Consider the following 18,889-nt stretch of genomic DNA (forward strand, 5'->3'; position numbering starts at 1 on the left):
AAGATAAGAGATTTGCCAAGAGGCAAGAGGGTTGCAGGAAAGATGTGGAGCGGGCATTTGGTGTGCTCCAAATTTAGTGCGCTATTGCTCGTCACCCGGCTAGAACATGGTCTTTTCAGACCATGCATGACATGATGACCTGTTGTGTGATTATGCATAACATGATCATCGAGACAGATCATCCCGATGACCGCAATAAACACAGATGAAACTTTCAGGATGAGTTGGTTGAACCAAACCGTGGGGCAGGAACCTGAGAAGAGCTCCTGAATATGAACGTTGTAGTCTCTAACATCAACATTAATTCTCAAACGCCCCCAAAAGAATTTGATTGACCATCAGGGCATTGGCTGGGCATCAAGAGATGGATGAGTAATCAACCTTATCTAATTTCATTTGTCAACTGTGAACTACCACTCTATGTATTTTCATGCATGGCAATGCATGCAGACTTTGGCAATTATTTTAATGTAATAATAAAGTATTTAGAACCTCTATTTTTTTACTCTTTTGTATGGCAATTTATTTTATATATTGCACAAACCAACTTCGTCGGACATAAAGTGACGGGCGGATGAAGGCACCCCTCACGAAAATAGACAATTGTAGCCCGAAGACTATTTCCATGTCCACAGCCAAAGACAAACGGATACCCCGGTTATTGAGAACCAACATGTGGTTGGATGGTTAGGAGGGCAGTGGCACCCCCAGCCCACCAAAGGTAAAATCCCAGATTTGATATTTTGGTGTCTCATAAAGGCAGAATATTTTTCAGTGAGAGGCGATGTTCCCGTCGACAGCGAGACACATGTGGTGACTTCATCAATCTCAAGACCCGCCGGATCAGTTTTTCGATGCAGTATCTTGAAGGTGCTCATAGGGGTAGGGTGTGCATGCGTTCATAGAAGTGAGTGTGTGCGCGTATATATGAGCGTCTTTAATTGTACTGTGTTTCAAAATAAATACCCCGGTTATTTTTAGTAACTGGAACGCGTCGAGCTTGCTTTTAGCTTGAAACAAAATAAACATCTCACGTCATCCATCGGCGGCGGTTGCCGGTGTAAGTTGCGGCGGCGAGCCTCGCCGGCACAGGTCATTGCCACGCTGCCATACCATCGGCACGCCCACTAAGTGGTCCCGTGGGGGCCGCACCCCACCCATTACTTCTCCGGGCCCACCACGCCTCAATCAAAAGGCGACAAGCGCTCCTCGTGCCCTTCTGCCCTCGAGCGCCGAGAATCCCCACGCCCCGCCCCGCCCCGGGGAAAAAAAAATACTACTCCACAGTATACCACTCCTATGGCCGCTTCGTCCAGATCCAGGCCGCACCCGAAGAAGCCATCGCCCTCGCCCTCCCACCTCCTTCCCCACGACCACGACCAACTCTCCTGCGCCGCCCCCTCCGCCCCCGCCTCCAACTCCCACTTCCACTCCGCCTCCGCCGCTGCCCGCGGCGCCGACACCATGGACCTCCCGCCGCAGCCGCCCGCCGCCGCCTCCTACGCCAGCCCCAACCCGCCCGCCTCCTCCTCCTACACGCAGTCCTACCCCTCCAGCTACACCAAGTTCAACACCGCGCTCAACGCCGGCCTCCTCAACCCCATGTCCCCGCCGCCACTCCCCCTCGACAAGACGCGCTCCAGCCCCACCCTCTTCGACATGATGGCCAACGAGCAGGACTACCAGCCCCGCGCCGCCGCCGCCCCCGCCCCGCCGCACCAGCACCCGCACCCGCACGCCCCCGCGCGCTCCGTGGACCGGCAGGCCATGCTGCAGGACCGCGTCGCCGAGCTCATCGGCAGCTGCAGCCCCGGGAACCAGTTCAACGACTCCGCCTCCTCCGACGTGCGCCTCACCCTCACCTCCAGGGACGGCCTCTCCCTCGCGCTCTGCGTCCACCGCCACATCCTCGTCGCCCACAGCAGGTTCTTCGCAGCCAAGCTCTCCGACCGATGGTCCAAGCAGCAGCGCTCGCTGCCGCACATCGTCGAGATCTCCGACTGCGACGACGTCGAGGTATACGTCGAGACGCTGCGCCTCATGTACTGCAAGGATCTACGCAGGAGGCTCATGAGGGAGGATGTCGCCAAGGTACTCGGCATCCTAAAGGTACGCCCAGGCCCAGACCAGACAGCCCCCCTTTCTTCTTCTAATTTTCAGCCCCTATATTTGGCCAGTCAAATCCTGGAATCATTCGCTACTTTCGTTTGGTCCTTAATATCTACGCAAATTTCCTCGCCGCAGGTGTCCGCGGCCATTGTGTTCGACGCTGGAGTGCTGTCCTGTTTGGAATACCTGGAGGCGGCTCCATGGGCGGAGGATGACGATGAGAAAGTGGCGGCACTACTGACGCAGCTGCACCTTGAGAACTCAGGCGCCGGAGAGGTGCTCAAGAGGGTCTCGCTGGAGCTGACACCTGCTGTAGTGACCGAGGAGGTGGAAACGGCACCAAATTGCAACGCCACCAGTAATGCGGGAGGCGGCGAGGAGGTGCTAGTGAGGCTCCTGCAGGTCGTCCTGGAGGGGAAGGACGAGAAGGCGAGGAGGGAGATGAAGGGTCTGGTGTCCAAGATGCTCCGGGAGAACAGCGCGTCGCGCGGCGGAGCCATCAGCGGCGACCTCCGCAAGGAGTCGCTCTACTCGGCGTGCAATGGCTGCTTGAGCCTGCTGCACGAGCAGTTTGTGAGGGCCGCGGGAGGCGACCAGTCGGAGGTGGCGCAGATTGCTAGGCAGGCTGACAACCTGCACTGGATGCTTGACATCCTCGTTGAGCGCCAGATCGCCGAGGACTTCTTGAGGACATGGGCGATGCAGAGTGAGTTGGCAGAGATCCACGGTAAAGTTCCGGCAATACATCGGTATGAGGTGAGCCGGGTGACGGCAAGGCTCTTTGTCGGGGTTGGCAAAGGACAGATCCTGGTGTCCAAGGAGGCCCGCTCCCAGCTCCTGAGCACCTGGCTCGAGCCCTTCTACGAGGACTTTGGGTGGATGCGGCGGGCGTGCAAGGGGCTTGACCGGCATTTGATTGAGGATGGGCTCTCAAACACGATCCTGACCCTGCCGCTTGCAACTCAGCAGGAGATCTTGCTTGCATGGTTTAATCGATTCCTCAACTCTGGGGAGGACTGCCCAAACATTCAGAGAGGGTTCGAGGTATGGTGGCGGCGCGCATTCTGGAAAAGGACCGCTGAACCGGAGCAACCACCCCGTTTGAGAATCACAGCAATCTGCGAGAATTCTTGATAGGCTTGACCCAATTGGGATATGGCAGGTGACAGGCATTTGGATGTAGAGGTTATATTTTGTGTGATCTGTAGTTGTGTTCTGACTGTCTTGGTGAGTTCTCTGCTACACCTGTTTGGTTCTAGGCAATTAATTATACATTAGTATCTCCATCTTCTTCAATGTATACCACGCTGAATGTACCGCCATGTTTCACCCATTTTGAATTGCAAATTATGTAGGTTGATTGTTTGTTACCTATTATAGCAGCTTGTATAGCAACAGGCAGAGGATTTAAATGCATTGCGCCTCTTGTTCTTGTTTATTTGTAGTGTTTGTATACTTGCTAATCACATGTGGAAGGCGCCAGATCATTGTCTCTTAATCTGATCACCAACCAGCTGTCGTGCCATGTGAGGAAAGTTGTTAAGCAATTGGAATTGTATGGATGTTTGCTTCAGAGCAGTTAGAGTAGATTCTACCCAAACTTCTTGGTTTCTCTGTATTTAATTTGCTGGTGGTTGAACCGATATGCCCTTTTCAGAATGTGTGAAGGGATCAGATGGTGTTCTTAGTAGCTTACAATTGCAGTACATACCTTTTGATGAATATAAATAACGCCCTTGTGCTTATGAAAATTCTTAATTCTGACGAGAGTGGTTGAACCTATCGTAGCTGATGAAGATAGAAGTGGTTAGCAATCAGATCTCGTGATATAAGTGGTTGCATTAAAATACGCTTATACGCTCAAAGGTTGCCTTAAGCCTTAGTTTTGACCTCCATTGTATCCACTTCCGGATAATCACCAGGATGTTGTCCTCAGATGGATCTCATTCGTCATGGCTCAAATTCCGTGTAGTAGAACTGAATCCAGGCTTGACCGCGAGAGCGAGCAGTACCAATCAACATGGCAATTTTTTCGATGATGCACTACCATGGCAACACCAATGATCAAATACAAGAGGGGATACATGACATGGCATTAAGAGCCAGACGGGAGAGAACAGAAAGAGGTTCATAGCCCCTGATCATTAAACGACACACTCAAGCAGGCAATGTCCTCCTATATTAAAATGTGCAACTTCTTCCATTCCTTCAGGGTAGAACAAAGTATAATTCAAGTTACATTCAGGGATAGACAGAGTAGATTGTAGTCCTTGATACAATCCAGGAAGTAACACCATTCCAACTTGCATAGACAGTTTCACAGGTCTGAAACACCATAACTGCAAGTCTGTAACTCTACAGGCGTTGCCTTTCTCTTAGCTTGAGTACAGAATCAGGCCTATCCACTTCAAGAATCCTATTGTACCATCTTGCCTTGGGCACTGGCCATCTGTCCAATTTTTCCAATGTAAGTTGGTTGTTCAATAAACAAACAGTGTGATTGGCATGAGAAACAGAAAGAAATATACCTCTTGATGTAGTTCTTCCCATCATCAGGGGCCTCCAATCCCAGCCTAGTCCAAAATCACGAGCCAAGGTTACACATAGACCTTATACGTAAACAGTTTAGTGGATGCACATATACATGAATACAGTGACAACTCAGATATATACTGCGATCATCAAAGTAATCAGTTCTAAGAATACATGTGAAAAGGAGATTAAAATCTATCAGAAAAATGAGAAACTTCGGAGGTATTGCGTTGGATTATATTCAAACGTATAGAAACCTGACAGACCATTTCACAAAGGGTCTATCACGAAATGTGACAGAGAATGCATCGAGGATGATGGCTTGGGACCCACACTATGAGTTGCCCACAGTGGTAACCCACTCTATGTAATTGGAGATCCCGTGAATTAGAGCTGGGAGACAAGCTGTTTTGGTCAGCTTGGAGGAGAGTATCCCTAGACTGAATCACCTCTGCATGAAGATGCAATACCCTCCTAAATTGCATGGCAAGTTGTATCTTAATGTGTTCTAAGTGGCTTATTCAAGCAAAGATGTAGTCCTGCAGAACATCTTCTAAAGAACGCACCTATATGAATCTGATTGTTAAACGTCGCAATCTATGCGAGTTGGGTGCTCTCTGACAAACTCATGAAAGGCCATGGAGTATGACGTATAAGCTCCACACTGCAAGGAAGCCTCGTGGAAGCCCTGTATTGGTCTAGGCTTTGTGTGAAGTTAGTGCGCATAAAACTTGTAGTTCAAGGCATAGTCCACTATTCAAATTCCAAACTAGTGTAATATGAAGTTGTTAGTGGAAGTTCAACTTAACAGTCTCCACCGCGCACTTATATATAAAAAATATTCTGGAATAATGAAATTTAAATGTGACAATAAGATTTTGTGGGGGATTGCTGAAATTTGGCCTTGGGCCTCAGCCCATGTCCCAATACAAATTCTAAAATTCTCTTGGCCCATGCGGGGATGGCAATGGATGGAACTAAGTTTAGTCCCACATTGCTAGTTGAGATAGAGTTGGAGTGGTATATAAGGTGGTATATTCTAGTCCCTTTAAGTGAGTCAGAAGAGAGAAAGAGCTCTCGCGTACTCCTCCTATTCCGCCGCCCGCCTCGCCACGCCTCATCACGACGCGCCGCGGGTTGCGGGAATCTCGCCGAGCCGAGCTTATCTTTTTTGCTGTTCAAAAATTAATCGTGTGATTAATTACGAGTCATTAACAGACGCGTTAACGAAACCGTTTCATTCTAGTTTTCTGGATCGTGGTTGTGCTGACTCGGACGTGGGTTGCGTCCCACGACCTTCGAACACGTCCGTTTCATTTCAGTTTTTCTAGATCGTGGATGTGCCGACTCGGACGTGGGATGCGCCCCATGACCTTCCCGAACAATATAAGCGCGGACGTGAACCCTAGCCTATATGAGCCACCATATGCGACTACCTCTTTCCAGCACATTGCGTCGCCGCCTTCGTCTTCCTCACCCTGACCTTTGGTATGCACCGAACGGCGGGAAAGTAGGCCTCTGGAACCCTGCCTCTCGTAGACCTATACGGGTGAGGGGCAATCAGGTTTTGGGGGAGCGCTTATGTGCGACTACTGGCAACACGACGTCGTTTGACGACGAGTTCCCGAACGACGATTTCTTCCTGGACATCGACGACCTCTTCGGCAACCTCAACATGGGTGACAACAATGACGATGCTTCCGCCGCCAACATCTCTGTTGCTGCTGGCGGCGGCCAACGCTGGACGGTACATATTTATGTCCTCGTTTCAGATCTTGCTAGAGTTTCTAGTACTGCTGTTTGAAGTAGATGTCATAGACTTATCTTGTCTAGATGCTATATGTTCATCTATTTTGTTCATCTGCATGTTTAGTTTACATGTTGTTTATGTAGTCATGATTTATCAGTTGCTTATTTGAATTAAATCATATGATAATTTGCTTATATATTCAACAATATTTAGATGTTATATAGATATCTCTAAATTTAGACAAAGCTGAAACATCCTTTGTGGAACTTGTGGGAAGGAGGGAGTATTGCTTTTTGTTCACAACACATAAACATATTGATTATTAAGAAAATAAAATGTAAAACGGAAAAGAAAAAAGAAAAACAGGAAACAAAGTACAGAAAACGAAACAACCAGTAAAACCGGCCGGAGGCCTTTTGGGCTGGCCCATTGGGCAAGGAAGGGGTGTGTGTAGGGGAATGTGTTCCGCACCGAGCGGCAACTAGGATGCGCGCTTGGCCCATGGCTAGCTCAGCTTAATTTGCGTTTTCTGGAGAGAAGAACAACTATTTGGTGGCCAAATGTCTGCCGCTCGCGTTAGTGCCGGCTGGAATGCCTGCCGACAGAAGCAGGGCGATGCATCGGCACGCTTGCCTTGGCTGCTGGTGTCACGCACGTTCCTCTCCCATGTTCTCCTCCGGCGCATCGATCGGCAACTCCGTCTCGTGGTCATAGGGTGCGTGCACTCGATCGAGTTGGCAGATGTTTCCGTCACGTCTCGCTGGCATCGGTTTCTGTACAGGGAGACACACGGGCCAGTGAGACGTACGTGATCACGTGGAGCGAGCGGAGACACTCCTTTTAAGTTAACCCGTTCATCATTCATGTCGCTCGCTTAGCCTGATATGTCTTTTTCATGCGACACTGGTAATGCACCTGTTGTAAACAGTCAGTGGTGACGTGGTTGATACACACGGCGACTTAACAGAATCCAGCTGGCTGTTTTTAACGGGGTCGCTCTTCCAGCCTGCTGCGCCGTACGTACTATCGCTTGGTGCGTGGGATACGAATATACGATTTGATTTTGACATGCCAACCTCGTTCCGTCTCCCATACTATGTGGCACGGAGAGCCAGTAGGGGGCTGTTGGTACCACCAAGGCGTCTACAGTTCCATGTACCCACGGCGGGTGACAAGGAAGCTGGTGGTTGGTTTTTTTTGTCTGCATGAGATGCAGAGATTCCTTGGAATAGTTGGCACTTGGGACTGAAGCAGTTTCTCCCAGCTCCCAAGTAGCCTCTCGCGCAGTCGTGTCATCCTGTGATAGTGGCCCAAAATGGCCCGCCCGGTTGGTTGGTGTGCGTTATCTCTGGCCCAGAGAATCAGAGCCACCCCATTGCTTACCCTCGAAAAAAAGAGCCACCCCATTGCTGGAGAGATTGATTGATGCACACCGTTGCTCACACGACCGCACGTGATCCTAGTACGAGATAATTAATGCCAAGAGAATCCATGGGATTGTCACACGTTGACACATATCGGCTGAGATTCGATCGTTGTACGTGACCAGCATACCCACGACCTAGCCGCGCCTCGCCTAAGACATCTCCAGCGGGCACGACCCAAATCGGTGTTCGCGAGCCTCTGTTTGCATCGTGCAACGGACGCGAGAAAGATCGTTTTATCTGTGCGTTTGTTTGCGTCTGGGGTGCCTCCAGCGGCCTGGCGCATTTCCGCGTCGGCATGAATTATGAAGTTTGAAAACAACAAACTAAAGAGTTTTAACGAAGTCATAGTTATTACATCCAAATTTTTAAAAGTTTACATGAAAATAAGATGGTATTCCTCTAGGAATGGTCTTCATGGCCAGCCAATGTCCACTGATGCTCAATCAGATCCGTCTACAACCGTTTGCACACGTTCTCGTCAGTGACTTCTATATTCATATGCAGATAGTTCTCCCAAGATAAAGCCCCAGGGAGTGGCGCAAACAGCTTACCTTGGAATTCCCAGTGGTTCTCATTGCGGCCATCAGAACGCTCGTTCTCAACGATCATGTTGTGCATGATCACGCAGCATGTCATCACCTCATGCATGGTCTTCAGCGACCATGTTCTTGCTGGGTGACGGACAATTGCCCACCGAGCTTGGAGCACACCAAATCCGCACTCCACATCTTTCCTGCAGGCCTCTTGCATCTTGGCAAACCTCCTCGTCTTCTCAGAGTTTGGATTATAGACATCAGCAAGATAATATGGCTTGTCATATTCATTTCCATTGACCTCATAGCTCACACGGGGAGCTTTGCCTTGCATGAGCCTGTTGAAAACCGGTGATCGGTGCAACACATTGATGTCATTGTTGGAACCAGCCATGCCAAAGAATGAATGCCAAATCCATAAATCTTGAGATATGACAGCTTCAAAAATGACAGCCCGTCCCTCCTCATACCCGTTGTACTGACCCTGCCATCCAAATGAACAGTTCTTCCACTCCCAGTGCATGCAATCTATGCTGCCAATCATTTCTCGGATCCCTCTAGACTCGTTGATAGACGAGAGCCGCCTTGTATCCTCAACATTTGGCTCCCTACAGTAATGATGTCCGAACACGGCAATCACGGCTCGGCAAAACCTGTACATGGCCTCAAGGCAGGTGCTCTCACCCATTTGAAGATACTCATCAAATATATCAGCAGCCATTCCATATGAGAGCATGCGAATAGCCGTGGAGCATTTTTGGTAGGAGGTGAAGCCTAGTGCACCTGTTGCATCGGCCCTGCATTGGAAGTAGGGGTCGTAGTTTCTGACGCCCCGGAGAATGACCAAGAATAGCTCCCTTGACATCCTGTACCGGCGCCGCAACATTTTTTCCTTGAACACCGGATCGGTGAGGTGGAAGTAGTCCTTGTGGAGCCGAACCTGCCCTTCCACTCTGTTGCGCGGCAGGTTTTTTGAGCGGCCCTTGACAGAGCCCCGGTGCACCGGCCCCTGGTTTGAGGTGAACTCGTGGATCATGGAGGCCGCAGTAGTTGCTAATGTTTGCGTCGACTGATCGGACTCCTCGTCGGAAGAGGAGTCAACGACCTCCGCACGGAACTTCTCCATCATATGCCAGATGTCCATCTGTAAGGGTTTTTTACCCTTAACCATTATTTTGGTCAACAATGACACCGGTGCTATTGTGTGGACTAATAGTATCTATAAGTATATACACAGGTTTTAGTTCACATATGAGAATGCAAGGCGGCAAGAAAGGTTTTCAGTCGGACACAAGGATGCGAGGTGAAGAGAGACCCTCCAATTGTTGTTCTCAACTAGTGATGGTGTGTTGACCGTTTGTCTCTAAACAAGTGCTTGCCAAAGCCACATATACACATAATATCCACACCAAAAATGTTGAGAGGAAGAACTGCCGAGAAGACGAAGATATTCTGAAGCTCCAGGAAAAATCAGTAGCCAGCTCAGTACCACCGGGTGCTGCCACCGGCAAGTCGGCAGCCAACCCGGTACAACGGGTGCTGCTACCGGACTGAAGGGAAGAGATGAAGTCAGGGCAGCTCGGTGATGTCTACGCACACTTCTATTCCTATAGACAGTGTTGGGCCTCCAAGAGCAGAGGTTTGTAGAACAACAGCAAGTTTCCCTTAAGTGAATCACCCAAGGTTTATCGAACTCAGGGAGGTAGAGGTCAAAGATAGTCCTCTCAAGCAACCCTGCAATTAAGATACAAGAAGTCTCTTGTGTCCCCAACACACCTAATACACTTGTCAGATGTATAGGTGCACTAGTTCGGCGAAGAGATAGTGAAATAAAAGTAATATGGATGAATATGAGTGGTAATAACAATCTGAAATAAATATGGCAGCAAGCAAACATGTAACAAAACTTGTTGGAAACGGTGTTTCAATGCTTAGAAACAAGGCCTAGGGATCCTACTTTCACTAGTGGACACTCTCAACATTGATCACATAATAAATAAATAACTTCTCCTCACTTGTGCTACTTTCAAACACTCTCTTGTTGGATAACAAACACCATTCATTGTGTAGGGCTACAAGAGCTCCCTCAAGCCAGAGTAACAAGCTCCACAACATCCGGAGTTCATATTAAAGTAACCTCTAGAGTGCATAATAGACCGTTGCAATTTAGACCGAGTACTAACATAGCATACACACTATCACCAATAGCTATGAAAGGAGGAATAGATCACATGAATACTATCATAGTAATAGTTAACTCCATAATCTACGAGAGATTACAATCATAACCTACGCCAAGTACTACATGATGCACACACCGTCACCTTTACATCATGGAGGAGGAATAGACTACTTCAATAACATCACTAGAGTAGCACATAGATTAATAGTGATACAAAGCTCATCATATGGATCTCAATCATGTAAGGCAGCTCATGAGATCATTGTATTGAGGTACATGAGAGAGAGATTAACCACATAGCTACCGGTAGAGCCCTCAGCCTCGGGGGAGAACTACTCCCTCCTCATCATGGGAGACAGCAACGACGATGAAGATGGCGGTGGTGTCGATGGAGATGGATTCCGGGGGCAATTCCCCATCTCGGCGGCGTGCCGGAACAGAGACTTCTGTCCCCCGAACTTGACTTCGCGATGGCGGCGGCTGCGTAACTTTTCTCGTCCCGTGGCTTATGTTTTTAGGGTTTTCGAAGCGGAGAGAATATATAGGCGGAAGGGCAGCCTCGGAGGGGTCCCGAGGGTCCCACACCATAGAGGGGCGCCCCCCCCCTTGGCCGCGCCGTCATGTGGGGTGGGGCCCCCTGGGCTCCCCTCTGGTCCCTCTCTGGCTCTCTGGAAGCTCCGTGGAAAAATAAGATCTTGGGTTTTTGTTTCGTCCAATTCCGAGAATATTTCCTGTGTAGGATTTCTGGAACCAAAAACAGCAAAAAATAGGAACAGGCACTTCGGCATCTTGTTAATAGGTTAGTTCCGGAAAATGCATAAAAAGGATATAAAGTGTGAACAAAACATGTAGGTATTGTCATAAAACTAGCATGGAACATCAGAAATTATAGATACGTTGGAGACGTATCAAGCATCCCCAAGCTTAGTTCCTACTCGCCCTAGAGTAGGTAAACGATAACAAGGATAATTTCTGAAGTGACATGCTACTATCATAATCTTGAACAATACTATTGTAAAGCATATGTGTAAGGGTATTTTACCCTTATCCATTATTTTGGTAACTATGACACCGTGCTAGAGTATTTGGACTAATACATGTCTACAAGATGATTCCCAGGTATTAGCCAAAGAGGTATAATGGTGTATCAATGGAACAAGAAGGCAACGGGAGACCCCCCAATTCGATGAAGAATCAGCAAGTTTTTCCAGAGACTAGCCGGTCCCAAATCCGGTTAGACCGGCCATAGCACCGGACCACCCGGTCACCAACCGGACCTAGCACCGGTGCCATCCGGGCAAGTTCCACTAAAGAAGGGCGAGCTCTCCGGTCAGCGTCCGGTCGCCAGCCCGGTTTTGGACCGGCTGCTCCGGTCCATGGCCGGTCGGACCGGGCACCAGACCGAGCGTCCCGGTCTGCAACCGGCCTTTGCGCCTGTGCCATCCGGGCGCTATCCAGTAACCTCAGAAGCCTGCCCGGTCAAGACCCGGTCCCAGCTCCGGTTGGAAACCGGCCGGCCCGGTCAATGGCCCGGTCTGACCGGGATATGGACCGGCCTGTCCGGTGCCAGATCCGGTCGACCGGGTTCCTCGAGGAATCTGCTGATGTGGCAAGTGACCAACGACCATATTTCGAAGAACACTATAAATAGGCCTTCTCCTACCTCTGAACAGTTAGGCACTACACTAAGCTGTTCTTGAGCTCCTTTTCTCATACTCCATTATTAGAAACACCAAAAGCCTCAGATCTCCCTCCTCCTCCACCCAAACTCAAATCCCTCCGGGAAACGATAGAGGAGGACCCGATCTACCGTTCTACCAAGCCAAATCTCATTCCCCCTTGTATTCATCAAGAAGCTTGCTTCCTAGGGTTCCTTTGAAACCCTAGGTGGGCAAGAGGAGTCCGGAAGCATCCGGGCCGTGGATCTCGCTCCGGGCAAGATTGTGAAGGTTTGGAGGCTACCTCAAAGTCTACCACAAGTGAGAGAGCTATTCCTTTGTGGGATAGGCTCCGGAGAATAGGGTGAGCCTTCGTGGCGCGGGGAATTCTTCGTGGGACCTCCACTCCTCCAAACGTGACGTACCTTGTTGCAAAGCAAGGGAACACGGGAATACATCCTCGTCTCCGCGTGCTATCGGTTATCTCTAACCGAACTCCTTACTTGTGATTTAACCGCTCGTGAGAGCCTTCGTGCTCGAGTTAGTTGTATCCTCATATAGGTTGCTTCACCTAGTTTGCATTAGGCTCACCTTTATATTCCGCAAAGCCTAATATTGCAAAGAAAGAATTAAAATCTGTAGAAACCTATTCACCCCCCCTCTAGGTTTAACATCTCTATACTTTCAATATGAGATGAATGAAGTGATTCGAAGCAATGGTAAAGACAATGACTAAACAACTGAATCATATAGCAAAGACTTTTCATGAATAGTACTTTCAAGACAAGCATCAATAAGACTTGCATAGGAGTTAACTCATAAAGCAATAGATTCAAAGTAAGAGGTTTCAAAGCAACACAAAGGATGATTAAGTTTCAGCAATTGCTTTCAACTTATAACATGTATATCTCATGGATAATTGTCAACATAAAGTAATATAACAAGTGCAATAAGTAAACATGTAAGAATCAATGCACACAGCTTGACACAAGTGTTTGCTTCTAAGATAGAAAGAAGTAGGTAAACTGACTCAACATAAAGTAAAAGAAAGGCCCTTCGCAGAGGGAAGCATGGATTACTATTTTTGTGCTAGAGCTTTTTATTTTGAAAACATAGAAATAATTTTGTCAACGGTAGTAATAATTCATATGTGTTATGCATAAAACTTCCTACAAGTTGCAAGCCTCATGCATCGAATACCAATAGTGCCCGCACCTTGTCCTAATTAGCTTGGATTTACATGGATTATCATTGCATAACATTTGTTTCAACCAAGTGTCACAAAGGGGTACCTCTATGCCGCCTGTACAAAGGTCCAAGGAGATAAATCGCATTTGATTTCTCGTTTTTGATAGATATCAACTAAGGACATCCATACCGGGACAACATAGAAAATAGATAATGGACTCCTCTTTAATGCATAAGCATTCAACAACAGATAATATTCTCATAAGAGATTGAGGATTAATGTCCAAACTGAAAACTTCCACCATGATACATGGCTTTGGTTAGCGGCCCAATGTTCTTCTCTAACAATATGCATACTAAAACCATTTGATCATGATAAATCACCCTTACTTCAGACAAGACGAACATGCATAGCAACTCACATGATATTCAACAAAGGTGTAAAAAGTTGATGGCGTCCCTGTAAACATGGTTACCGCTCAACAAGCAACTTATGAGAACTAAGATACATAGCTACATATTCATCACCACAATAGTTTTTAAGCTATTTTCCCATGAGCTATATATTGCAAAGACAAAGGAATGAAATTTTAGAGGTAGCACTCAAGTAATTTACTTTGGAATGGCAGAAAAATACCACATATAGGTAGTTATGGTGGACACAAATGGCATGGGTTTTGGCTCAAAGTGTTTGGATGCACGAGAAGCATTTCCTCTCAGTACAAGGCTTTGGCTAGCAAGGTTGTTTGAAGCAAACACAAGTATGAACAGGTACAACAAAACTTACACAAGAACATATTGCAAGCATTATAGGACTCTACACTGTCTTCCTTGTTGTTCAAACACTTTTACCAGAAAATATCTAGACCTTAGAGAGACCAATCATGCAAACCAAATTTCAACTAGCTCTACGGTAGTTCTCCACTAATAGATTTAAACTACATGATGCAAGAGCTTAAACATGATCTATGAGAGCTCAAAACAATTGCCAAGTATCAAATTATTCATGACCATATGAAGCATTTTCTGATTCCAACCAAATAGCAATCAACGAAGCAACTTTCAGCCTTCGCCATGAACATTAAAGCATAACTAAGAACACAAGTGTTCAAATGAAAAAGCGGAGCGTGTATATCTCCAATACAAGGATTGTGGGATCCGAATTTATTCAAACCAAAACAAAAAACAAAAACAAACAGACAATGCGAAATAAAAAGGCAGAATCTGTCAAAACAAAACAACCCGTAAAGACGAATTTTTCTGAGGCACTTAACTTGCTCAGATGGAAAAACTCAAAACCATAGTGGGACCGTTCCCCATTTTGATGGAACTCACTTTCCACATTGGAAATCTTCTATGGAATCTCATATTCGCAGCTGCAGTGTAGAGCTATGGGAGATCATTCTTCATGGATACCGGGAGCCACAAGATCCCGTTCGGTTGACCTCCACCGAGTTCTACAACCGTCAACTCAATGCCTCCGCACGAGACAAGATTAGGAGTGGCATCAATCGCAAGCTCCTTGATCAAGTCAATGACATCGGCTCCGCTAAAGAGTTGTGGGATCGAATCGTAGTACTCCAAGAGGGAACCGATTTGATCCAATCAGCTCTTTATGAGACCGCAAAGCAAGAGGCCCACCAGTTCATGATTCGTGAAGGAGAATCCGTGGCCGATGCCTATGCAAGGCTTGGTGCTCTTAGAGTAAGGATCAAGGGACTTGGTGTTGAGAAGTATGATGACGGTTTCGAGATGAATGAAGGATTCATAAAGTCCAAGGTCATTGCTATGATTGCTGTCAAGCAAGAAGACACCAACCTTGCACTCAACTTGCAAATCATGACCAAGAGTGCCGATCTGAACTCCGATGATCTAGTCTCCTATGTGGCCGCCAATGAAAACATGGCCAAGGCAGGAAAAAGGCTCATGGCAATGAACCGTGTTGATGAAGCCTCGCACAACCATGAAGCGTCACACAACCTTGCTCTCAAAGCTAGAGCTGACCATGGAGGAGAAGAAGAATATGTAATTGAAGAAGATGAGGAGATGACTTCAACTAGTGACATCGCTACCGACTTTGCCTTCTTTGCCAAGAAGTACAAGGGAAAGTTGCCAATGCTCCTCAATGACAAGAAGAAGAAGAGAACTTTCTACAATTGTGACGAAGAGAGCCACTTTGCAAATGAGTGCCCTTATGAGAAAAGGGTAGAAAAGCCAAAGTTCATCAAAGGGGTCAAGCCAAGATTGAAGCCAAACCCAATCAACGATCGATACAAGAGGAACAAGGGAAGAGCCTTTGTTGGGGCCGAGTGCTTGTCCGATGAAGAAGAGGAAGACGAGGAGAAGGAGGCCGGAGTGGCCGGCTTGGCTTTCTCTAAGCCCGGGTCACTCTTCACATATGACTACTCCAAGGATTACTCCACGGAGAATGATGTTGGTTCTTCCTTCATGGCAAGAACAACTCAAGATGATGACTCCGATGACTCTACCTCATCTACAATCGTTGGCTCTTGTCTTATGGCAAGAGAAACCAAGGTAATGGAACCCCCACCTTCTTTATCTAGTGTCCTTGATGATGAAGCTGAAAATCAAGAAGAATTAATCTGTGCTTAAGGAACTTTACAATGTTAGATGCACCCTTCGTGGTGAAGCTCTTGTCAAATTTGATTTCTTGATGGACTCTCTCAAAGAAAAGGATGAGTCCATTGAGGAATTAGAATATCATTTGAATGATAAGGAAATGAGATTCAATATCCTAAGACAAGAGCTAAAAACCGAAAGGTGCATATCTAAGGGTCTTAAGCAACAAATTGAAACTTGTGAACTAGATAAAGTTAAGGATCTTGAAACTATTGAAAGGGCTCAATCATTGACCCAAGAGCTTAATGCCTCAAAGGAGGAGCTTGAAGTTGCTCATGCTTCTCTCACTAGGGATCTTGACCACCTTGAAAGAGCTAACAAGCTTGTCAAGGATGAGCTCAAGAAACTTGGAAAGAACCATGACCTACTCCAAGAAACCTACTCTAAAGCTCTTGAATCAATGAATGATTCTATTGTTGATAAAGATGTTGCTAGTTCCTCCACCACCTTTACTAGTGAGCATGCTAAGCTTGTTGCGGAACATGTTCGTTTACAAGAGGAACTATCTTTGCATGTTGAGACCAACACATATCTTGAATCTTTGGTAACCAAATATGGTCTCAACTATTATCCTAATGAATCGGCTTGTGAGCAAGCAACTACTCTTTAGGAGAATGTTAGGTTGAAGAAAGAACTTGCCAAGTTCACCACAACCAAGAATAAGATGGGATTGGATGACCTCTTGAGTAAGCAAAGGTCAAACAATCAAAAGTATGGACTTGGGTATGATCCCAAGCCCTACAAGAAGAACAACTACAAGAAAGAGAAGCCCGCTCAAGAAAAGAACAAGAAGGTCACTAATGATGGCAAAGCCCCAAAGGGCAAAGCCACTAGTGGTGACCGCACGGGGCCAAACAATCACTATCCTTTATTTGTTGATTATTATGGTGATGTTTATGCTAACTATGTTGGTCCTCGTAATGGCTATGCTTATAGAGGGTACTCGATTTGGGTACCAAAAGATCTTGTTGCCATGACTAGGGAACCCATTAATCAATGGGTTCCTAAATCCTCTACTTGATTTTGTAGGGGTATTCCTCCGGTGGTCCAAAATGGGTGTTTGATAGTGGATGCACCAATCATATGACCGGAGGAAGAGGTGTGCTTGACCAATTCATTGAAGATATTAACAAAAAGTCAAGCATCACCTTTGGTGACAACTCAAAGGGAAAGGTACTTGGGTATGGCAAGGTGGCAATATCTAAGGACTTGTGCCTTGAGACGGTCATGCTTGTTTAACACCTTGGTTATAACTTTCTTTCTACATATCATCTTGCCGATGCCGGTTATAATTCATATTTTACTAAGTATTATGTGCAAGTCTTTAGGAGTGACAATCTCAAATTGGTCCTTGTTGGATATGTGGAGAACAACCTTTACGTGGTTGACCTCTCGAAAGAGAGCCCCTCTCCCTCCACATGTCTAATGGCGGCCAAGCATGACGAAGGTTGGTTGTGGCATCGCCGCCTTGGTCATGTTAACATGAGGAATCTTAAACAACTCCTAAAGGGTGAGCACATTGTTGGACTAACCGGCATTTCTTTTGAGAAAGATCGTGTATGCAGTGCATGTGTAGCCCGAAAACAACTCAAGAAGAAACATCCTATCAAGAGTATCGTCACCACATCTAGGCCTTTGGAGCTCCTTCATTTGGATCTCTTTGGGCCATCACACTATGATACTCTTGGTGGGAGCAAGTATGGACTTGTCATTGTTGATGATTACTCAAGATACTCTTGGGTCTTTCTCCTTAAGTCTAAGGATGAGACCCATAGAGAGTTCATCACCTTCGCCAAGAAAGCTCAACGTACATATGAATCCGAGATCAAGGCGATTAGGACCGACAATGGCACCGAGTTCAAGAACTACACTATGCAAGAGTTTGTTGATGATGAGGGCATCAAGCATGAGTTTTCAGCTCCATATACCCCTCAACAAAATGGTGTTGTTGAAAGGAAGAACCGGACTATCATTGAGATGGCAAGAACAATGTTGAGTGAATTCAACTCACCCCACAACTTTTGGGGAGAAGCCATCTCTACAGCTGTCCACTACTCCAACCGGCTCTTCCTCCGCCCCTCCACAACAAAACTCCATATGAGCTTCTCACAGGTAACAAGCCTAATGTCATGTACATTCGTGTCTTTGGATGCAAATGTCTTGTTAAGAACAATAAAGGGAAGCTTGGTAAATTTGAAAGTAGAACCATAGAGGGCATTTTTGTTGGATATGCGGAGAACTCCCACGCCTATAGATACTACAACCGGTCCACTGGGACTATTGAAGTATCTTGTGACGTGGTGTTCTTGGAGGATAATGGCTCCCAAGTGGAGCAAGTTGTTCCATGTGTTGCGGGTAATGATGATGATCCATCTAGTGCCATCAAGCACATGGGCATTGGACACATCCGGCCCATGGAAGTTCATAATGATGATCAAGGTGATGGAGTAGAAGTATCAAGCTCACCTCAAGTTGAGCCTAGCTCAACTCAAGTTGAACCATCAAGTGCAACCCAAGATTTATCCTCCACTCAAGATGAGCCACATCCCGAAGAACAAGAAGAAAGTCCTCAACCCACTGAGCAAGACCATGATGATGATCAAGAAACATCCTCAACTCATGTTCAAGCTCAAGTTGTCCCTCATGATCAAGTATTAGCAAGAGATGAATTCATTGATCATGAAGGAACCATTCGGAAGATCAAGGCTGCTACAAGGGCAAGTTATATGAAAGTAGATCAAGTCCTTGGTAGCATCTCAAAAGGAGTGGTAACTCGTAGACACCATGCATTACTTATCACTTATTGTCAACATCATGCTTTTGTGTCTAGTTTTGAGCCACTCAAGGTACATGAAGCCTTGGTTGATCCG

At 46.7% G+C, this 18,889-nt stretch overlaps 1 protein-coding gene across 1 annotated transcript; it reads left to right on the forward strand.

Moving 5' to 3' along the window:
- The first annotated feature begins 1,299 nt into the window (after positions 1-1,299).
- Positions 1,300-3,551, forward strand: LOC124676577 (BTB/POZ domain-containing protein At1g63850-like). Its single transcript, XM_047212620.1, has 2 exons — positions 1,300-2,109; positions 2,245-3,551. Exons 1-2 carry the CDS (start codon positions 1,300-1,302, stop codon positions 3,241-3,243), a joined length of 1,809 nt encoding a protein of 602 aa, XP_047068576.1. The 3' UTR covers positions 3,244-3,551.
- Positions 3,552-18,889: the final 15,338 nt, after the last annotated feature.

Source organism: Lolium rigidum, chromosome 7 (genome assembly GCF_022539505.1).
Source record: "Lolium rigidum isolate FL_2022 chromosome 7, APGP_CSIRO_Lrig_0.1, whole genome shotgun sequence".
Taxonomy (NCBI): domain Eukaryota; kingdom Viridiplantae; phylum Streptophyta; class Magnoliopsida; order Poales; family Poaceae; genus Lolium; species Lolium rigidum.

Coding starts and splice junctions, on each gene's coding strand:
- LOC124676577 (XM_047212620.1), top strand. CDS start 1,300: ATGGCCGCTTCGTCCAGATCCAGGCCGCACCCGAAGAAGCCATCGCCC. Junction 2,110..2,244: donor AGGTACTCGGCATCCTAAAG/GTACGCCCAGGC, acceptor TCCTCGCCGCAG/GTGTCCGCGGCCATTGTGTT.